This window comes from Salmo salar, chromosome 26 (genome assembly GCF_965601325.2).
Source record: "Salmo salar chromosome 26, fSalSal1, whole genome shotgun sequence".
Classification (NCBI taxonomy): domain Eukaryota; kingdom Metazoa; phylum Chordata; class Actinopteri; order Salmoniformes; family Salmonidae; genus Salmo; species Salmo salar.
In genome coordinates, this window is record NC_138316.1 from 7,275,590 (window position 1) to 7,294,281 (window position 18,692).

At 43.6% G+C, this 18,692-nt stretch overlaps 1 protein-coding gene across 2 annotated transcripts in view; it reads left to right on the plus strand.

Moving 5' to 3' along the window:
* Positions 1–18,692, plus strand: part of brsk2b (BR serine/threonine kinase 2b) — a 199,601-nt gene that overhangs the window by 177,242 nt on the left and 3,667 nt on the right. For both annotated transcript variants that reach the window (XM_082969348.1, XM_082969349.1), the window contains exons 16-18: positions 873–996; positions 6,798–6,978; positions 7,745–7,834. In XM_082969348.1, coding sequence (XP_082825474.1) covers positions 873–996; positions 6,798–6,978; positions 7,745–7,834 — 395 coding nt within the window. The remainder of the gene's footprint in view (positions 1–872; positions 997–6,797; positions 6,979–7,744; positions 7,835–18,692) is intronic.

Below are 18,692 nucleotides of genomic sequence, written 5' to 3' on the forward strand. Positions count from 1 at the left end.
AAGCTGCAGGTCTCAGGCAAGGAGATTCGTCACTTGATTGTGGGTCACTGAACCACCTCTGTTACATGCATGTGCATGAAAGTCAACTCATTCTACCTTTGGTGTTTTTGCCACTGGGAGAGTGACTATGTAAGCTACAGGCAGTAGGGATTCTGCCCAAGAGTCCTGTGTGAACAATCCCCACAATTATGCAGATTGGACTCTCCTTCCTGTTGATTGGGCTATTTTTAGGGAATTGTTCCGCATGAATATTTTAGTGGTTTTCTTCCAGTTTGCTTCACAGACAGAGAGAGACACAGCTAGAGTCAGGTTGGATAGTTGGAGATGAGGCAGAAATGAGGAAGGGGCCTTGAGGTAGGTTCGTAGCAAAGGTAGTCAGGATGATGTCATTGCTATTGGGGACCAATATGAGGCTATTTGGACAAGCAGAGGGAGGAAGAGGGCTTACAGAACATGCACAAGGGTTGAAGTTAGATGATAGAGGGAGGTAGAAACAGAATAGCCTGGTTCAGATATGAATGTGCTTTAACCAACTCCTCTGACTATAATTGTCATGGCATACATTATAGTCACCAGTTGGTTGAAATACACATCTGGACCAGGCTAGGAGGAACAAAGTGATTTTAGATTAGAAGAACATTGAATTTAACACTACTCCCTTAAACAGTTTCTGTTCATTACCCTTAAAGATCAGACAAAGCATGGTACATGTTGCAATATGCAAATGAGTGTGGCACTATGTTAATTGTCCTCTCGACATGATGCATTAGTCTTCTCTCCAGCAGCTACTAAATTAAGTGAGTGTGTGTCCTTCTAGATTGCTGACATGTATGTGTCTGTGAGAATGCACAATTTTTTCTCCCTCCCTGCAGGCTTGCCAAGAAGTCATGGTTTGGTAACTTCATCAACCTGGAGAAAGAGGAGCAGATCTTTGTGGTGATCAGAGACAAGCCTCTCAGCTCCATCAAAGCAGACATCGTTCACGCCTTCCTCTCTGTAAGAGCTCCTCACCACTCCTTTTTGCTCCTCACCGCTCCGCTTTCTCTCCCTCTCCATCTACTGTATGTGTATATCTCCTCTCTCTCTCTTGCTCCCTCCTTTGTCACCCCCCTACTTATGATCAAATAAAATTGTATTTGTCACATGCGCCGAATACAACAGGTGTAGACCTTACAGTGAAATGCTTACTTACAAGCCCTTAACCAACAATGATTAAGTTTTAAGAAAAATAAGTGTTTAGTAAAAAATAGATAAGTAAAAATTTGAAAATAAAAGTAACAAATAATTAAACGGCAGCAGTGAAATTTCAATACCGAGGCTATATACAGGTGGTACCGGTACAGAGTCAATGTGTACATGTAGGTAGAGTTAAAGTGACTACGCATAGATAATGAATAGAGAGTAGCAGCAGCGTAAAAGAGGGGTCTGGGTAGCCCTTTGATTAGCTGTTCAGGAGTCTTATGACTTAGAGGTAGAAGCTGTTAAGAAGCCTTTTGGACTTAGACTTGCTGCTCTGGTACCGCTTGCCGTGCAGTAGCAGAGAGAACAGTCTATGACTAGGGTGGCTAGAGTCTTTGACAATTTTTAGGGCCTTCCTCTGACATCGCCTGGTATAGAGGTCCTGGATGGCAGGAAGCTTGGCCCAAGTGATGTACTGGGCCGTGCGCCTTGCGGTTGGAGGCTGAGCAGGCAGTGATGCAACCGGTCAGAGGGTGCAACCGATGTTGCAGCTGTAGAACCTTTTTAGGATCTGAGGACCCATGCTGAATCTCTTCATTCTCCTGAGGGGGAATAGGCTTTGTCGTGCCCTCTTCACGACTGTCTTAGTGTGTTTGGACCATGATAGTTTTTTGGTGATGTAGACACCAAGGAACTTGAAGCTCTCAAACTGCTCCACTACAGCCCCATCATTGAGAATTGGGGCGTGCTCAGTCCTCCTATTCCTGCAGTCCACAATCCTCTCCTTTGTCTTTGATCACGTTGAGGGAGAGGTTGTTGTCCTGGCACCACACGGCCAGGTCTCTGACCTCCTCCCTATAGGCTGTCTCATCGTTGTCGGTGATCAGGCCTACCACTGTTGTGTCATCGGCAAACTTGATGATGGTGTTGGAGTCGTGCCTGGCCACGTAGTCATAAGTAAACAGGGAGTACAGGAGGGGACTGAGCATGCACCTCTGAGGTTCCTCTGTGTTGAGGATCAGCATGGCGGATGTGTTGCTACCTACCCTTACCACCTGGAACTGGATCAGGAAGTCCACGATAAAGTTGCAGAGGGAGGTCTTTAGTCCCAGGGTCCATAGCTTAGTGATTAGCTTTGAGGGCACTACGGTGTTGAATGCTGAGCTGTAGTCAATGAATAGCATTCTCGCATAGGTGTTCCTTTTGTCCAGGTGGGAAAGGGCAGTGTTAAGTGCAACAGAGATTGTGTCATCTGTGGGTCTGTTGGGGCGGTATGTAAATTGGAGTGGGTCTAGGGTTTCTTGGATAATGGTGTTGATGTCAGCCATGACCAACCTTTCAATGCACTTAATGGCTACAGACGTGAGTGCTATGGGTCTGTAGTCATTTAGGCAGGTTACCTTAGTGTTCTTGGGCACAGGGACTATGGTGGTCTCCTTGAAACATGTTGGTATTACAGTCTCAGTCAGGGACAGGTTGAAAATGTCAGTGAAGACATTTGCCAGTTGGTCAGTGCATGCTCGCAGTACACGTCCTGGTAATCCGTCTGGCCCTGCGGCCTTGTGAATGTTGCCCTATTTAAAGGCCTTACTCACATTGGCTACGGAGAGCATGAGCACATAGTCCAGAACAGCTGATGCTCTCATGCATGTTTCAGTGTTACTTGCCTCGAAGCGAGCATAGAAGTAATTTAGCTCGTCTGGTAGGCTCGTGTCACTGGGCTACTCTCGGCTTTGCTTCCCTTTGTAGTCTGTAATAGTTTGCAAGCCCTGCCCCATCGACGAGCGTCGGAACCGGTGTAGTACAATTCAATCTTAGTCCTGTATTGATGCTTTGCCTGTTTGCTGGTTCGTCGGAGGGAACAGCTGGATTTCTTATACTCTTCTAGGTTAGAGTCCCGCTCCTTGAAAGCGGCAGCTCTACCTTTTAGCTCAGTGCGAATGTTGCCTGTAATCCATGGCTTCTGGTTGGGGTATGTACGTACGGACACTGTGGGGACGACTTCATCGATACACTTATTGATGAAGCCAGTGACTGGTGTGGTGTACTCCTCAATGCCATCGGAAGAATCCTGGGACATATTCCAGTCTGTGCTAGCAAAACAGTCCTGTAGCTTAGCATCTGCTTCATCTGACCACTTTCTTATTGACCGAGTCACTGTTGCTTCCTGCTTTAGTTTTTGCTTGTAAGCAGGAATCAGGAGTATAGAATTATGGTCAAATTTGCCAAATGGAGGGTGAGGGAGAGCTTTGTCGCGTCTCTGTGTGTGGAGTAAATGTGATCTAGAGTTTTTTTCCCTCTGGTTGCACATTTAACATTCTGGTAGAAATGAGGTAAAATGGATTTAAGTTTCCCTGCATTAAAGTCCCCGGCCACTAGGAGCGTCGCCTCTGGATGAGCATTTTCCTGTTTGCTTATTGCTGTAGACAGCTCATTGAGTGAGGTCTTAGTGCCAGCATCGGTTTGTGGTGGTAAATAGACAGCTACAAAGAATATAGATGAAAACTCTCTTGGTATATAGTGTTGTCTACAGCTTATCATGAGATACTCTACCGCAGGTGAGCAAAACTTAGAGACTTCCTTAGATTTCGTGCACCAGCTGTTGTTTACAAATATACACAGACCCCCAGCCCTTGTCTTACCAGAAGCCGCTGTTCTATCCTGCAGAGAAAAAGCATAAAACCCGCCAGCTGTATGTTATTCATGTCGTCGTTCAGCCATGACTCAGTGAAACATAAAATATTACAGTTTTTAATATCCCGTTGGTAGGATATACGTGATTGTAGTTTGTCTATTTTATATCCCATTGCTGGTACATTGGCTAATAGGACCGATGGTAAAGGGAGATTACCCGCTCGCCGTCGGATCCTTACAAGGAACACAGAACTTCGCCCCCAATATCTCTGTCTCTTTCTCTAGAGAATGACAGGGATGAGGGCCTTGTCGGGCATCTGAAGTAAATTCTTCCCATCCGATTCGTTATAGAAAAATTCCTCCAGTACGGGCTGAGTAATCACTGTCCTGATATCTAGAAGCTCTTTTCAGTCATAAGACACAGTGGTAGAAACATTATGTACAAAATAAGTTTGAAATCACGTGAAAAAACGCACACAACAGCACAATTGGTTAGGGGATCGTGAAACAGCAGCCATCTCCTCCGGCGCCATGATACTATTTGACTTGTTATTGTATGGAATTATATATACAAAATCCTGGTCTTCAAACATTGAAATCATTATTAGAACTAGCACACAAAGTGATGGCTATGTTTATTGGTTTGTCCATGAGGTGAAGTGGATAAATTCACTATTTAGCAACTGTGATTTATCTTTCGATTTAGAGCAACTTTTAGACAGTGCTACTGCCTGCATTTCCCTCTGCTGCTTTCCCAGTGAAGGTCAGTGTTATTGTGTAATCAGTGAACAGCAGCCTGCTTTTTGTAGTCTGCATATGATTGGTGCACAGCAGTCTGATTTCTGACATTAAAGAGAGCCAAGGAAAGGACTTGATTGAGTCTTCTTAAGTTTTTCTTGGCCACGCTGTGCATAGCTGTGTCATTATAATGGTACATCACAGCGTCAAAACAGTCACGACAACGGATGGAAACTGACTTTGACACTGACACTGTCATGACACAACCATCATCACACTACAGTAGTTGACTTGCATTAACCCTACACCTTGCCAATTATCTAACCTCTGTAATATTTCCCAGCAGGTTTGTTTTCTTGTATTTTCAAAGGCACCCTAGTCTCTGTAGCCCAACACTGTGTTGTTGCTGTGTGACCCGCTGTCATTTGTAATTGACTCAGAGTCTGATGGTCCCTAACAGCGCTGTGCTGTAGTGTAACAGATCCAGTGTTGTCTCTTCCTGTCTTGTCTTGTCTTGTCTTGTCTCTCTTTGTCTCGCCTCTTCTCTGTATTTTAGCTCATATACAGTGGTTTGCGAAAGTATTCATGCCTTACGACCTGGAATTAAAATATATTTTTGGGGGGGTTTGTATCGTTTGATTTACACAACATGCCTACCACTTTGAAGATGCAAATATTTTTTTATTGTGAAAGAAACAAGAAATAAGACAAAAAAACAGAAAACTTGAGCGTGCATAACTATTCACCCCCCCAAAGTCAATACTTTGTAGATTCACCTTTTGCAGCAATTACAGCTGCAAGTCTCTTGGGGTATGTCTTTATAAGATTGGAACATCTTGCCACTGGGATTTTTGCCCATTCTTCCAAGGCAAAACTGCTCCAGCTCCTTCAAATTGGATGGGTTCCGTGGGTGTACAGCAATCTTTAAGTCATACCACAGATTCTCAATTGGATTGAGGTCTGGGCTTTGACTAGGCCATTCCAAGAAATGTAAATGTTTCCCCTTAAACCACGTGAGTGTTGCTTTAGCAGTATGCTTAGGGTCATTGTCCTGCTGGAAGGTGAACCTCCGTCCCAGTCTCAAATCTCTGGAAGACTGAAACAGGTTTCCCTCAAGAATTTCCCTGTATTTAACGCAATCCATCATTCCTTAAATTCTGACCAGTTTCCCAGTCCCTGTCATCTGCTTCACTGTGGGGATGGCGTTCTCGGGGTGATGAGAGGTGTTGGGTTTGCGCCAGACATAGCGTTTTCCTTGATGGCCAAAAAGCTCAATTCTATTCTCATCTGACCAGAGTACCTTCTTCCATATGTTTGGGGAGTCTCCCACATGCCTTTTGGCGAACACCAAATGTGTTTGCTTATTCTTTTCTTTAAGCAATGGCTTTTTTTCTGGCCACTCTTCCGTAAAGCCCAGCTCTGTGGAGTGTACGGCTTAAAGTGGTCCTATGTACTGATACTCCAATCTCCGCTATGGAGCTTTGCAGCTCCTTCAGGCTTATCTTTGGTCTCTTTGTTGCCTCTCTGATTAATGCCCTTCTTGGCTGGTCCGTGAGTTTTGGTGGGTGGCTCTCTCTTGGCAGGTTTGTTGTGGTGCCATATTCTTTCCATTTTTTAATAAGGGATTTGATGGTGCTCCGTGGGATGTTAAAAGTTTCTGATATATTTTTTAGTGGTGCTGCAGACTCTGGGGCCTTTCAGAACAGGTGTATATATACTGAGATCATGTGACAGATCATGTGACACTTAGATTGCACACAAGTGGACTTTATTTAACGAATTATGTGACTTCTGAAGGTATTTGGTTGCACCAGATCTTATTTAGGGGCTTCATAGCAAAGGGGGTGAATACACATGCACGCACCACTTTTCATATTTTTTAAATATTTTTTAAACAAGTTATATATATTTTTTCACTTCACCAATTTGGACAATTTTGTGTATGTCCGTTGCATGAAATCCAAATAAAAATCAATTTAAATGACAGGTTGTAATACAACAAAATAGGAAAAATGCCAAGGGGGATGAGTACTTTTGCAAGGCACTGTACATATCCTTTTTCTCACTAGTCACACATGGTCTCTGTATTGAAACGGATTGTTTTCTCTCTTTTTTCCTGTGCTCTCTCTTTGTTTTTGCTCTCTCTTTCCCACCCTCCACCTCCCTTTCCCATCTCTCTCCCTCTGCTTCCCTACCTCCTGCTTCCCACCTTCCCCCCCTCTCCCTCCCTTCTCTCTCTTATATAGATCCCCAGTCTGAGCCACAGTGTGATCAGTCAGACAAGTTTCCGGGCAGAGTATAAGTCTACAGCCGGCCCTACAGTGTTTCAGAAGCCGGTCAAGTTCCAGGTGGACATCACCTATACGGAGAGCACCGCCGCCACCAAAGAGAACGGCATCTATTCGGTCACCTTCACCCTGCTCTCAGGTAACACACACAGAAAGGCAGGCAGTTAGGCAGGCACATGCGTGCACACACACACACATTAACATACACACACAAACACTGTATACACACAGACACTTCCTGAATATGTACACACATGTACAAGCACATACACAAGCTGATGCAAGCAACATTACACAGAAGCCTGGTGAGAAGGAGGACAGAGAAACAGAGACCTTTTCCCACCATAATCACACTGCACTTTAGTCCCTGCTGAGTCTCAAAGGACAACCTCTGGCCAATGACACTGGAGCATCATCTCCAGCAAAATATTCTGTGTCGTCTCTGCAGTTTGTCTGGTTATTCCCATGTGGATAATTTATGTTAAATTGATGTTGAACAGACTCTCATTTAATTCAGCTGAATTCCTTTGAGATTTACATGTGCTTGAATGAAAATTGAAGCTTCATTGAGGCTATTGTGAGAAAAATATAATGGAAATGATGTCATTGTTTCCATAACATTGACACTCTTTGCATCCTACTGGTGTGACATTGTGTGTTTCAACACCACAAGCTTATTTTCTGTCAATTATTCTGGTTATTTTCAAGAGTATTTCTTATTTTTCAGTCAATCAACTTCTAGGACTGTTTTTCTCTGTTTCTCTCTGTTTCTCTCTATTTCTCTCTCACTCCCTTCCTCCACCTCCTCTCTGCCTCCCTCTCTATCTCTCTCCTCATACTCTCTCTCTCCTCCTCACTCTCTACATCCCTAATTTTTCTCTCTGTCTCTCCCCCTCTCTCACCAGGTCCCAGCCGCCGTTTCAAGCGTGTTGTTGAGACCATTCAGGCTCAACTGATGAGCTCACATGACCAGCCCGGGGTCCAGCAGATCTCTGGTAAGTAGAGACCCTCTCCTCTCCCCCTCCACCCCTCCACTACCCCCCCCCTCACTCCCCCTCTCTCGGCATCCCCGTAGCTCACGGCAATGCCACAGTCACAGCGCGGCTCGACTCACACGCTTTGACACGAGGCATCTCCACATGCATGGCCCACACCATGGCAGATGCACCCGGCACCAACAAAGCAACAGCGTTGGTATCCTCGAGACATCACACTCTCTCCTGACTTTCTTGCATTCACACCAGGGCTCAGTCATGACCTACACACACAGAATTGAATTTGACAACGTTTTCTGATAACTTTTTACACTTTCCAACCAGCTCTCGGTTAAGAGGTTTTTTTATTGAACTTGTGTCCAGTGTAACCTTCCCATATAGATAATAAGGACCAACATGATGTAACACTTCAAAACTATCCCCCTCACATTAGCTCAGTACATGTATGTATTATATAGTTTGATATTCTTGGATGAAGATGGGTTGAACAGGGAGGAATGGAAGAAAAGAAAGACAGAGTCACGTTCTGTTCTTCACTTGTCCTTGTTGTTTTTTTTATGTGCCTGTATTGTATTAACTTGGGGTTTCTTCACTTGATAACAGCACCCACTGCTGGTGAGACATGGTATTACATACATTACATAGCACATACTATAGAATATAATAATGCTAGAGCCATCTTCTTTACTCCTGCGCCCACAGTATGAGTGTGTGCAGGCTAATGTGTGGGTCCTAGTCTAGTGTTTTAACACCCGACTCAAATAATCAACTCATCATCAAATCCTTGGGGAAGTACAGGTGTGTTAAAGGGGCATTTCTAAAATGTTAAACTTCATATTCATCATCTCCAGCACCACCCCAACATCAACATACATGAAAATTACGTGTTTCTATGTTTTGTAGTAAAAAAAAAGATAGAGGAAGATAAGTGTTTCCAATTAAATCATCGGTGTGCATTTTAACATTTTAACCATTTATGAGTAGGCATTTTCTACTAATTGTCTACTAATTGGTTGATGGTGTCATTTGTGATGGCATGTTTTACTGCAAAACATAGAGACATGACATTTTCACATATGTTGGGGGGGGGGGGGGGCTGAAGATAATGAATATGGAGTTGGATTTTTTAATTGTTTTCCCTTTAATGCTAGCAAGCTGGCCTGACACACACACACACACACACACACACACACACACACACACACACACACACACACACACACACACACACACACCACACACACACACACACACACACACACACACCCCTACCTACTTCTTGGACCAGGAGTGAATAACACTGGTTTGACCACTCTCTAGTTCACACATTTAGCACATGTACCAGCTAGCAGTCTTAGCACTTTGAATGCCTGGGACTCACCCTGTCACAAATGGGAACTGTTATCAGGCATTGTATGCAACACCCCAACCACTTTCTCCATCAATAACTCATCCCCATCCCTCTTTAAATTGTTCACTGTATGCAACACCACAACCACTTTCTCCATCAATAACTCATCCCCACCCCTCTTTAAAATGTTCACTATTGCTTTCACTCTCTTTTTCTTTTCTTTCTTTCTTTCTTTCTTTCTTTCTTTCTTTCTTTCTTTCTTTCTTTCTTTCTTTCTCGTTCTTTCAGTTTTTCTGTTTTCTTTGTCATCTGTCCATGTCTTTGTCCCTTTTTCAGGTTTGGGGTCAAAGGTTTTACCATATTCCAGGGAATTCATTGAAATTCAATTAATTAATTGAAAAAACAATTTCAAATAGTGGTTGATTTCCAATTAATTAACTGAAATTCAGTTGTTTTCCAGAATTAGTTGAGCTAGAATTGACCACAACCCTCTAGCCCTGTATTTTCTTTCCCTTTTCTATCCATCTCTATCTCCTTCTTTTCCTCTCACCCTCTTTCACCTGTCAGTCCATCCCAGCCTGCTTTTGGTCATCATCCACAGCTTCGATCTAACTGCACTTGTCAGAGAATCACTAAAATAACTGAATGACTGGTCTGGCATGCTGCGTGGAATGCAAGGGTTTCAACCAGAGCCATAGACATTCTACACAGAGTCTGGAAACTGATCATCTATGTCGGCTCCAAATATTCCATGCATGTGATGGTCTTGGACTTTTTGGTGCCAATATGGCTGCCTGGGTAATTCTAAAACTGAAAATGAGTTTGCCTAACTCTGTGTGTCTATGGCTCTGGGTCGGATTCATGCACTGAATGCCAGGTATCACACACTGATACTGAACAGTGTGTGCCACGTATAACAACACACTGAGGGCATGTGTTTTATCCAAAAACCTATTTGACCATCCACAACCTTTACTAATATTAAATCAACCTCTAGTCTAATATTTGAAACAGATCTGTGCAATCTGTTTGCACTCACTCCTTCAGTGTCCGAGACCAGAGGGGACTACATGCGGTGCCAAGTTTTAAGAGTACTATTAGCTACTACAGATGCCACTCATACTGTATGAATTCTGACTTCATTTGTACGTGTGAATATTTCATGGGGAAAAGGATGGCTGGTGTGTGTATGTGTGCGTGCGTGCGTGGAAACGTGTGCGTGCATGTATGTGTTTGCGCAAATACATTTTCTCGTCCTTTTGTACTTTGAGTGCCCCCCCCCGTTCCAAGTAGAATATTTCTAATCTCCCATTAGCTTTCACCCTACCCAGCTAATTTACCTCACAGATAAGAGATCGATCGAGAACGAGAAAGAGTTACATACAGAGAGTCAGAGACCAATCTAGAGAGACAGACTGACAGATGGGTAGAGACAGAGAGAAACAGAACGTCTGAAGAGAAGCAATGGAGGTAGACACCCACCCTCCCCCTTTGAAATGCACGGACTTTAAACATCCATGCAAAGTAAGAATAAGACTTTCCATTTGATGGGTTTTGATTCCAAAACGCAATATATACCTTTTCTGAAATGTTGGTGAATTGACATTAATTATAACACATCTTGTGAAAGAGAGATACCTGTTATTTTTATTTTACCATGCCATGGGCTAGTGAAAAAAATACATTATTTTGTTGAAAATATTGCAAGGTAATTTTATTTAAGAGAATTTATTTATTTTTAGACAAATAATCATGTTTTGTGGCAAAACGCTATATATCCACCCCAAAACACAGAACTCCAATAGAAAAAGTATTCTGATTTGGGTTTTAAACACTTATATTCGGAAAGTATTCAGACCCCTTGACTTTTTCCACATTTTGTTATGTTACAGCCTTATTCTAAAATTGATTAAATCGTTTTTTCCCCCCTCATTAATATACACACAATACCCCATAATGACAAAGAAAAACGGTTTTTAGAAATGTTAGCAAATCTGCACATTTACATAAGTATTCAAACCCGTTACTCAGTACTTTGTTGAAGCGCTTTTGGCAGCAATTACAGCCTCGAGTCTTCTTGGGTATGACACTACACAACACGACTCAGGATAAGACCCAGATGCAGACACAGGAGACAGACAGTTTGAATCTCAGATGTTTATTACAAAACAGGTTGCAGGCAAATGGCTGGGAACGGACCTGGTTCTGTATTTTTATTTATTTATTTTTATTTCACCTTTATTTAACCAGGTAGGCAAGTTGAGAACAAGTTCTCATTTACAATTGCGACCTGGCCAAGATAAAGCAAAGCAGTTCGACAACATACAAAAACACAGAGTTACACATGGAGCAAAACAACATACAATCAATGATACAGTAGACAAAAATGAGACTATATACAATGTGAGCAAATGATGTGAGATAAGGGAGGTAAAGGCAAAAAAAGGCCATGGTGGCAAAGTAAATAAAGTATAGCAAGTAAAACACTGGAATGGTAGAATTATAATTTGAAGAAAGTTCAAAGTTAATAAAAATAATATGGTGCAAAGGAGCAAAATAATAAATAAAATAAATGAATACAGTAGGGGAAGAGGTAGTAGTTTGGGCTAAATTATAGATGGGCTATGTACAGGTGCAGTGATCTGGGAGCTGCTCTGATAGCTGGTGCTTAAAGCTAGTGAGGGAGATAAGTGTTTCCAGTTTCAGAGATTTTTGTAGTTCGTTCCAGTCATTGGCAGCAGAGAACTGGAAGGAGAGACGACCAAAGGAGGAGTTGGCTTTAGGGGTGACCAGAGAGATATACCTGCTGGAGTGCGTGCTACAGGTGAGTGCTGCTATGGTGACCAGTGAGCGGAGATAAGAGGGGACTTTACCTAGCAGGGTCTTGTAGATGACCTGGAGCCAATGTGTTTGGCAACGATTATGAAGCGAAGGCCAGCCAACGAGAGCGTACAGGTCGCAGTGGTGGGTAGTATATGGGGCTTTGGTGACAAAACGGATGGCACTGTGATAGACTGCATCCAGCTTGTTGAGTAGGGTATTGGAGGCTATTTTGTAAATGACATCGCCGAAGTCGAGGATTGGTAGGATGGTCAGTTTTACGAGGGTATGTTTGGCAGCATGAGTGAAGGATGCTTTGTTGCGAAATAGGAAGCCAATTCTAGATTTAACTTTGGATTGGAGATGATTGATGTGAGTCTGGAAGGAGAGTTTACAGTCTAACCAGACACCTAGGTATTTGTAGTTGTCCACAAATTCTAAGTCAGAACCATCCAGAGAAGTGATGCTGGACAGGCGGGCAGGTGCGGGCAGCAATCGGTTGAAGAGCATGCATTTAGTTTTACTTGTATTTAGGAGCAGTTGGAGACCACGGAAGGAGAGTTGTATGGCATTGAAGCTCGTCTGGAGGGTTGTTAACACAGTGTCCAAAGAAGGGCCAGAAGGGCCATACCCCAGATGAGTGCAGCCGCTAGACAAGAGGTAGGGAGGATGGTCTCGGGGTACGACGGTGTAGCAGCAGGGCTATAGAGATGTGAGAGCGCATCCGGTTTCACATTCTTGGACCCTGGGCGGTAGGAGATGGTAAAGTTGAACAGAGCGAATAGCAGGGCCCCTCGAGCTTGCCTATAGTTGAGGCACTTGGCGGTGCGGAGATATTCCAGGTTCTTGTGATCAGTCCACACAACGAATGGATGTTCTGCCCCTTCTAACCAGTGCCTCCACTCCCCCAACGCCATCTTCACCGCGAGTAGTTCTCGATTTCCCACGTCATAGTTCCTCTCAGCGGAATTGAGACGATGGGAGAGGAAAGTGCAGGGATGCAGCTTTTGGTCCTGTACAGAATGCTGGGACAGGATGGCCCCCACTCCGATGTCCGAGGCATCAACCTCCACCATGAACTGACGGGATGGGTCCGGATGGATTAGGATGGGGGCTGTGGTAAAATGGTGCTTCAGATCCAGAAACGCCCGGTCAGCAGCTGGGGATCATACGAACAGAACTTTGAGAGAGATGAGTGCAGAGAGGGGGGAAGCCAGGGTGCTGTAACCCCGGATGAAACAGAGTTAGAAATGAGCAAACCCCAGGAAGCGTTGCAGCTGCATTGTGGATCTGGGTTGAGGCCAATCCACCACTGCTCTCACCTTGCCAGGATCCATTTGCATGTTACCTGCAGCAATGATGTATCCTAGGAAGGAGATGGTGTAGTGATGGAGTTTGCATTTCTCAGCTTTAACAAAACCCTGGTTCTCCAGAAGACGCTGGAGGACTTGTCGGACGTGGAGGACATGTTCTTGAGCTGAGCGGGATAAAAACTAGTATGTCATCAACATAGACGAACAGGAACTGGTTCAACATGTCACAGAGAACATCATTAACCTGGGCCTGGAACACTGCAGGGGCGTTGGTCAGTCCGAATGGCATCATCAGGTATTCGTAGTACCCGCTAGCCGTGTTAAAGGCTGTTTTCCACTCGTCTACTTCCCGTATCCGCACCAGATAGTAGGCGTTTCGAAGGTCCAACTTAGAGAAAACGCAGCCCCCTGGAGAGGCTCGAAAGCCAAGGTGAAGAGTGGTAGCGGGTAACGGTTTTTAACCGTGATGTCATTCAGGCCCCGGTAGTCGATACACGGGCGGGGGGAGGCAGAAGGACAGATACACGCTGCAGCCAGGGAGTCCTCAATGTACCTTTCCATCGCCTTGGTCTCCGGACCCGACAGGGAATAAAGCTGCCCCCGAGGTGGTGTAGTACCCAGGAGAAGGTCGATAGCGTGGTCGTAGGGCCTTTGCGGAGGAAATGATGTGGCACGGGCCTTGTTTAAAACCTCCCGGAGGTACTGGTACTCCGCGGGAACGGCGGAGAGGTCCGAGGCTTCTCCCAAGCCTGCCGGTAGATGTCCCGGGGCAGGCTGCGCTGGCTTCAGGCAATGAGTATGGCAGAACAGGCTCCGAACCTTGATAGAATCAACAGTCCAGTCGATAAGCAGATTGTGCCTCTGGAGCCATGAAAACCCCAAAACCACAGGTACCTGAGGAGACTAGATGATCAGAAATTGCATAGACTCACTGTGGTTACCTGACACTCACAGGACCGTATTATGGGTGACTTTACCAATAGAGCGCCCATCCAGCGCTCTGACGTCTGTGGGAACGGAGAGGGGTTGAGTGGGGATTCCCAGCTCTGACACCAGGGTAGTGTCCACAAAACTCTCGACGGCCCCAGAGTCAATGAGTACCCGGAGAGATTTAGACCGGTCACCACACAGCAGGATGGCATGGAGAGGGGTACGATTAATGGGAGATTGGACATTCTCTGTATGGCCCACCAGCATACTCGTACCTACTGATGAGCCTGATCTTTTAATGGACAGGTAGAAATGTAATGATGTAGTCCCACAATACAGACAGCTTTTGACGTTCAGTCTGCGTAAACGTTATGCAGGATACACTCTGAACTCTGGAGTTCTGTCAGAGTGACCATTGGGTTCTTGGTCACCTCCCTGACCAAGGCCCTTCTCCCCCGATTGCTCAGTTTGGCCGGGCGGCCAGCTCTAGGAAGAGTCTTGGTGGTTCCAAACTTCTTCCATTTAAGAATGATGGAGGACACTGTGTTCTTGGGGACCTTCAATGAGGCAGAAATGTTTTGGTACCCTTCCCCAGATCTGTGCCTCGACACAATCCTGTCTCGGAGCTCTATGGACAATTCCTTTGACCTCATGGCTTGGTTTTTGCTCTGACATGCACTTTGAACTTTGGGACCTTATATAGACAGGTGTGTGCCTTTCCAAATCATGTCCAATCAATTGAATTTACCACAGGTGGACTCCAATCAAGTTGTAGAAACATCTCAAGGATGATCAATGAAAACAGGATGCACCTGAGCTCAATTTCGAGTCTCATAGCAAAGGGTCTGTAAATATGTAAATAAGGTATTTCTGTTTTTTATTTTTAATACATTTGCAAAAATGTCTGAACCCGTTTTCGCTTTGTCATTATGGGGTATTGTGTGTAGATTGATGAGGGAACAATGTATTTAATACATTTTAGAATAAGGCTGTAATGTAACAAAATGTGGAAAAAGTGAAGGGTTCTGAAGACTTTCTGAATATACTGTACAGACAACTATAATGGAAATTATTAGAAAAACTACTCACTTTAGAGCCATCTGCAAAAACCATATAGAACATTTCATCCACCTGGACAATGACATAGCGCATCTTGGGAAAAACTAGTGTGTTGGATATCACGTTTTGGAAAAAAAACGAAAAGATTTTAACCTCTATGGGCTAGGTGGGACGCTACTACTCAACAGCCAGTGGAATCCCGTGGCGCGTTATTCAAATACCTTAGAAATGCTATTACTTCAATTTCTCAAACATATGACTATTTTACACCATTTTAAAGACAAGACTCTCGTTAATCTAATCACACTGTCCGATTTCAAAAAGGCTTTACAACGAAAGCAAAACATTAGATTATGTCAGCAGAGTACCCAGCCAGAAATAATCAGACACCCAAGCTAGCATATAATGTCACAAAAACCAAAACCACAGCTAAATGCAGCACTAACCTTTGATGATCTTCATCAGATGACACTCCTAGGACATTATGTTATACAATACATGCATGTTTTGTTCAATCAAGTTCATATTTATATAAAAAAAAACAGCTTTTTACATTAGCATGTGACTAGCATGTGACTAGCATTCCCACCGAACACTTCCGGTGAATTTACTAAATTACTCACGATAAACGTTCACAAAAAACATAACAATTATTTTAAGAATTATAGATACAGAACTCCTTTATGCAATCGCTATGTCCGATTTTAAAATTGCTTTTCGGTGAAAGCACATTTTGCAATATTCTGAGTAGATAGCCCGGCCATCACAGGCTAGCTATTTTGACACCCACCAAGTTTGGTACTCACCAAACTCAGAATTACTATTAGAAAAATTGGATTACCTTTGCTGTTCTTCGTCAGAATGCACTCCCAGGACTTCTACTTCAATAACAAATGTTGGTTTGGTTCCAAATAATCCATAGTTATATCCAAATAGCGGCGTTTTGTTCGTGCGTTCAAGACACTATCCGAAGGGTAAAGAAGGGTGACGCGCCCGACGCGTTTCGTGACAAACAATTTCAAAATATTCCATTACCGTACTTCGAAGCATGTCAAACGCTGTTTAAAATCAATTTTTATGCGATTTTTCTCGTAAAAAAGCGATAATATTCCGACCGGGAAACCCTGTTTTCGTTCAAAGACCAAAAAATAAAAACATGGTGTTGGCTCGTGCACACGCCTCAGTCTCATTGTTCTCAGATCGACCACTATCCAAATGCGCTACTGTTTTTCAGCCATGGACTGCAAAGTCACCATTCATCGTTCTGGCGCCTTCTGAGAGCCTATGGGAGCGTTAGAAAATGTCACGTTATGCCAGAGATCCCCTGTTTTGGTTAGAGATGATCAAGAAGGCCAAGAAATAGTCAGAGAGAGCGCTTCCTGTTTGGAATCTTCTCAGGTTGTGGCCTGCCAAATGAGTTCTGTTATACTCACAGACACCATTCAAACAGTTTTAGAAACTTTAGGGTGTTTTCTATCCAAATCAAACAATTATATGCATATTCTAGTTACTGGGCAGGAGTAGTAACCAGATTAAATCAGGTACGTTTTTTATCCGGCCGTGCAAATACTGCCCCCTATCCCCAACAGGTTAAAGCACACCTAAAGTAAATCTTTTAAAAGTTTGTTAACAGCTATAATTAGTACTCATAGGAAAGGAACCATGCGCATTCATTTCAGACGAAAAAATGCTAAATGTATGCAAAGATTTATACAATTCTTCATTTGTATATACCAGCTGACACTATAGAGGTGTGTTAGAGAGTAACTGTGTACTCTGCTCCCAGATGTCTCTCAGCGGTCAGACACTCTAACCAGCAAACCCTCCAAGCGTGGTAAGAACCACTATGACAATACTCACTGTTTCCCTGAATATGTAATCACAATAAAATACTAATTTAATCAAATACCCACTGTTTCCCTAATGAAATACTCACTCAATTGGCAAACAGCAAACTACTAGCCTGAGCCTCCCTCACTACACCTGATGACTCTTAACCTCTTCACCATCAACGCACTATGGTGTCACTAATGCACAGCTCTCTGTGTGTGTGTGTGTGTGTGTGTGTGTGTGTGTGTGTGTGTGTGTGTGTGTGTGTGTGTGTGTGTGTGTGTGTGTGTGTGTGTGTGTGTGTGTGTGTGTGTGTGTGTGTGTGTGTGTGTGTGTGTGTATAATCCTTTGCATGGGGCTGTTTGGCGCAGTGTGTGTTGGGATGCACACTAGTGTTGATGTTAATGTCCACTCCCCCTCCCTTCCATTCCATGGGTGAAACACATTGTAGACCATCAATAACAAATGGCTATGTAGCACAAGAACAATGGTAAGTGATAGCAAGATGACATTGTGTAAGTATTTTGTGTTTGGTCAACAAAAAAACACCCACCTTATTAACTTTAAAAGGACAGTTAGACTGATAGATTTCAAGAAGGTTAGGAGTGAACCTGTCTATGTTTGACTGTCAGTGCAACACTAAGGGCTGGCTTCCCAGACCCAGATTAAGCCTGTTACTGGATTAAAAAGCACTTCCAATTTAGGCTCCCCATTGAGCATGCTTTTTAGTCCAGCACAAGGCTCAATCTGTGTCCAGGAAACCGGCCCTAAAATTCCTCTTCCTTGAAAGTGAAATTGGTTGTGTGATGAGTGATGTTATTGTGATGATGGCATGTTGTTCATATTGTATGTTTGTCTGTGAGCACTGTATGGACTCATTCTAAGGTATCCTTTTATTGTGGTGATTAGGATAGTTACCAGGAGCTTGGAAGGCAAGACATTATGTTTTGTGGTACTCTGAAATGCTTCTCTTGTTCCCATCCCTTCCTCTCCTCCCCCCTTTCTTCAGAAAGAGAGCGATTGGGCGTGCAGGCTTTTGTTACAGCCCTGCTCTACCACTCCTATTTCTACTAATCCTCTTCTAATCTTGACGAGCTAAATCAGGAGTGTTAGAGCAGGGCTGGAACAAAAACCTGCACTCAGTAGGATGTAGATTTGGACACCCCTGCCCCAAACCTTGTCATTTTAGTCATTACCCTTCCAGAGCTCAAGCTAGCCCTCCTATGTCACCACTCTCACCCAAACTAGGTAGAACAGAGACTCAAAAGCCCACAGGTTTTATGTGAACCCTACATTTTTTTTATGGATTAATATTGTTCAAACTTTAGGTCTCCTAATTTAGCACTTTAATACTGATGCACCATAACCTCAGCCTAGAGACAGAATTAACGTACAGTACCGGTCAAACGTTTGGACACACCTATTCATTCTAGGGTTTTTCTTTATTTTTACTATTTTCTACATTGTAGAATAATAGTGAAGACTTCAAAACTATGAAATAACACATATGGAATCATGTAGTAACCAAAAAAGTGTTAAACAAGTAGCCACCCTT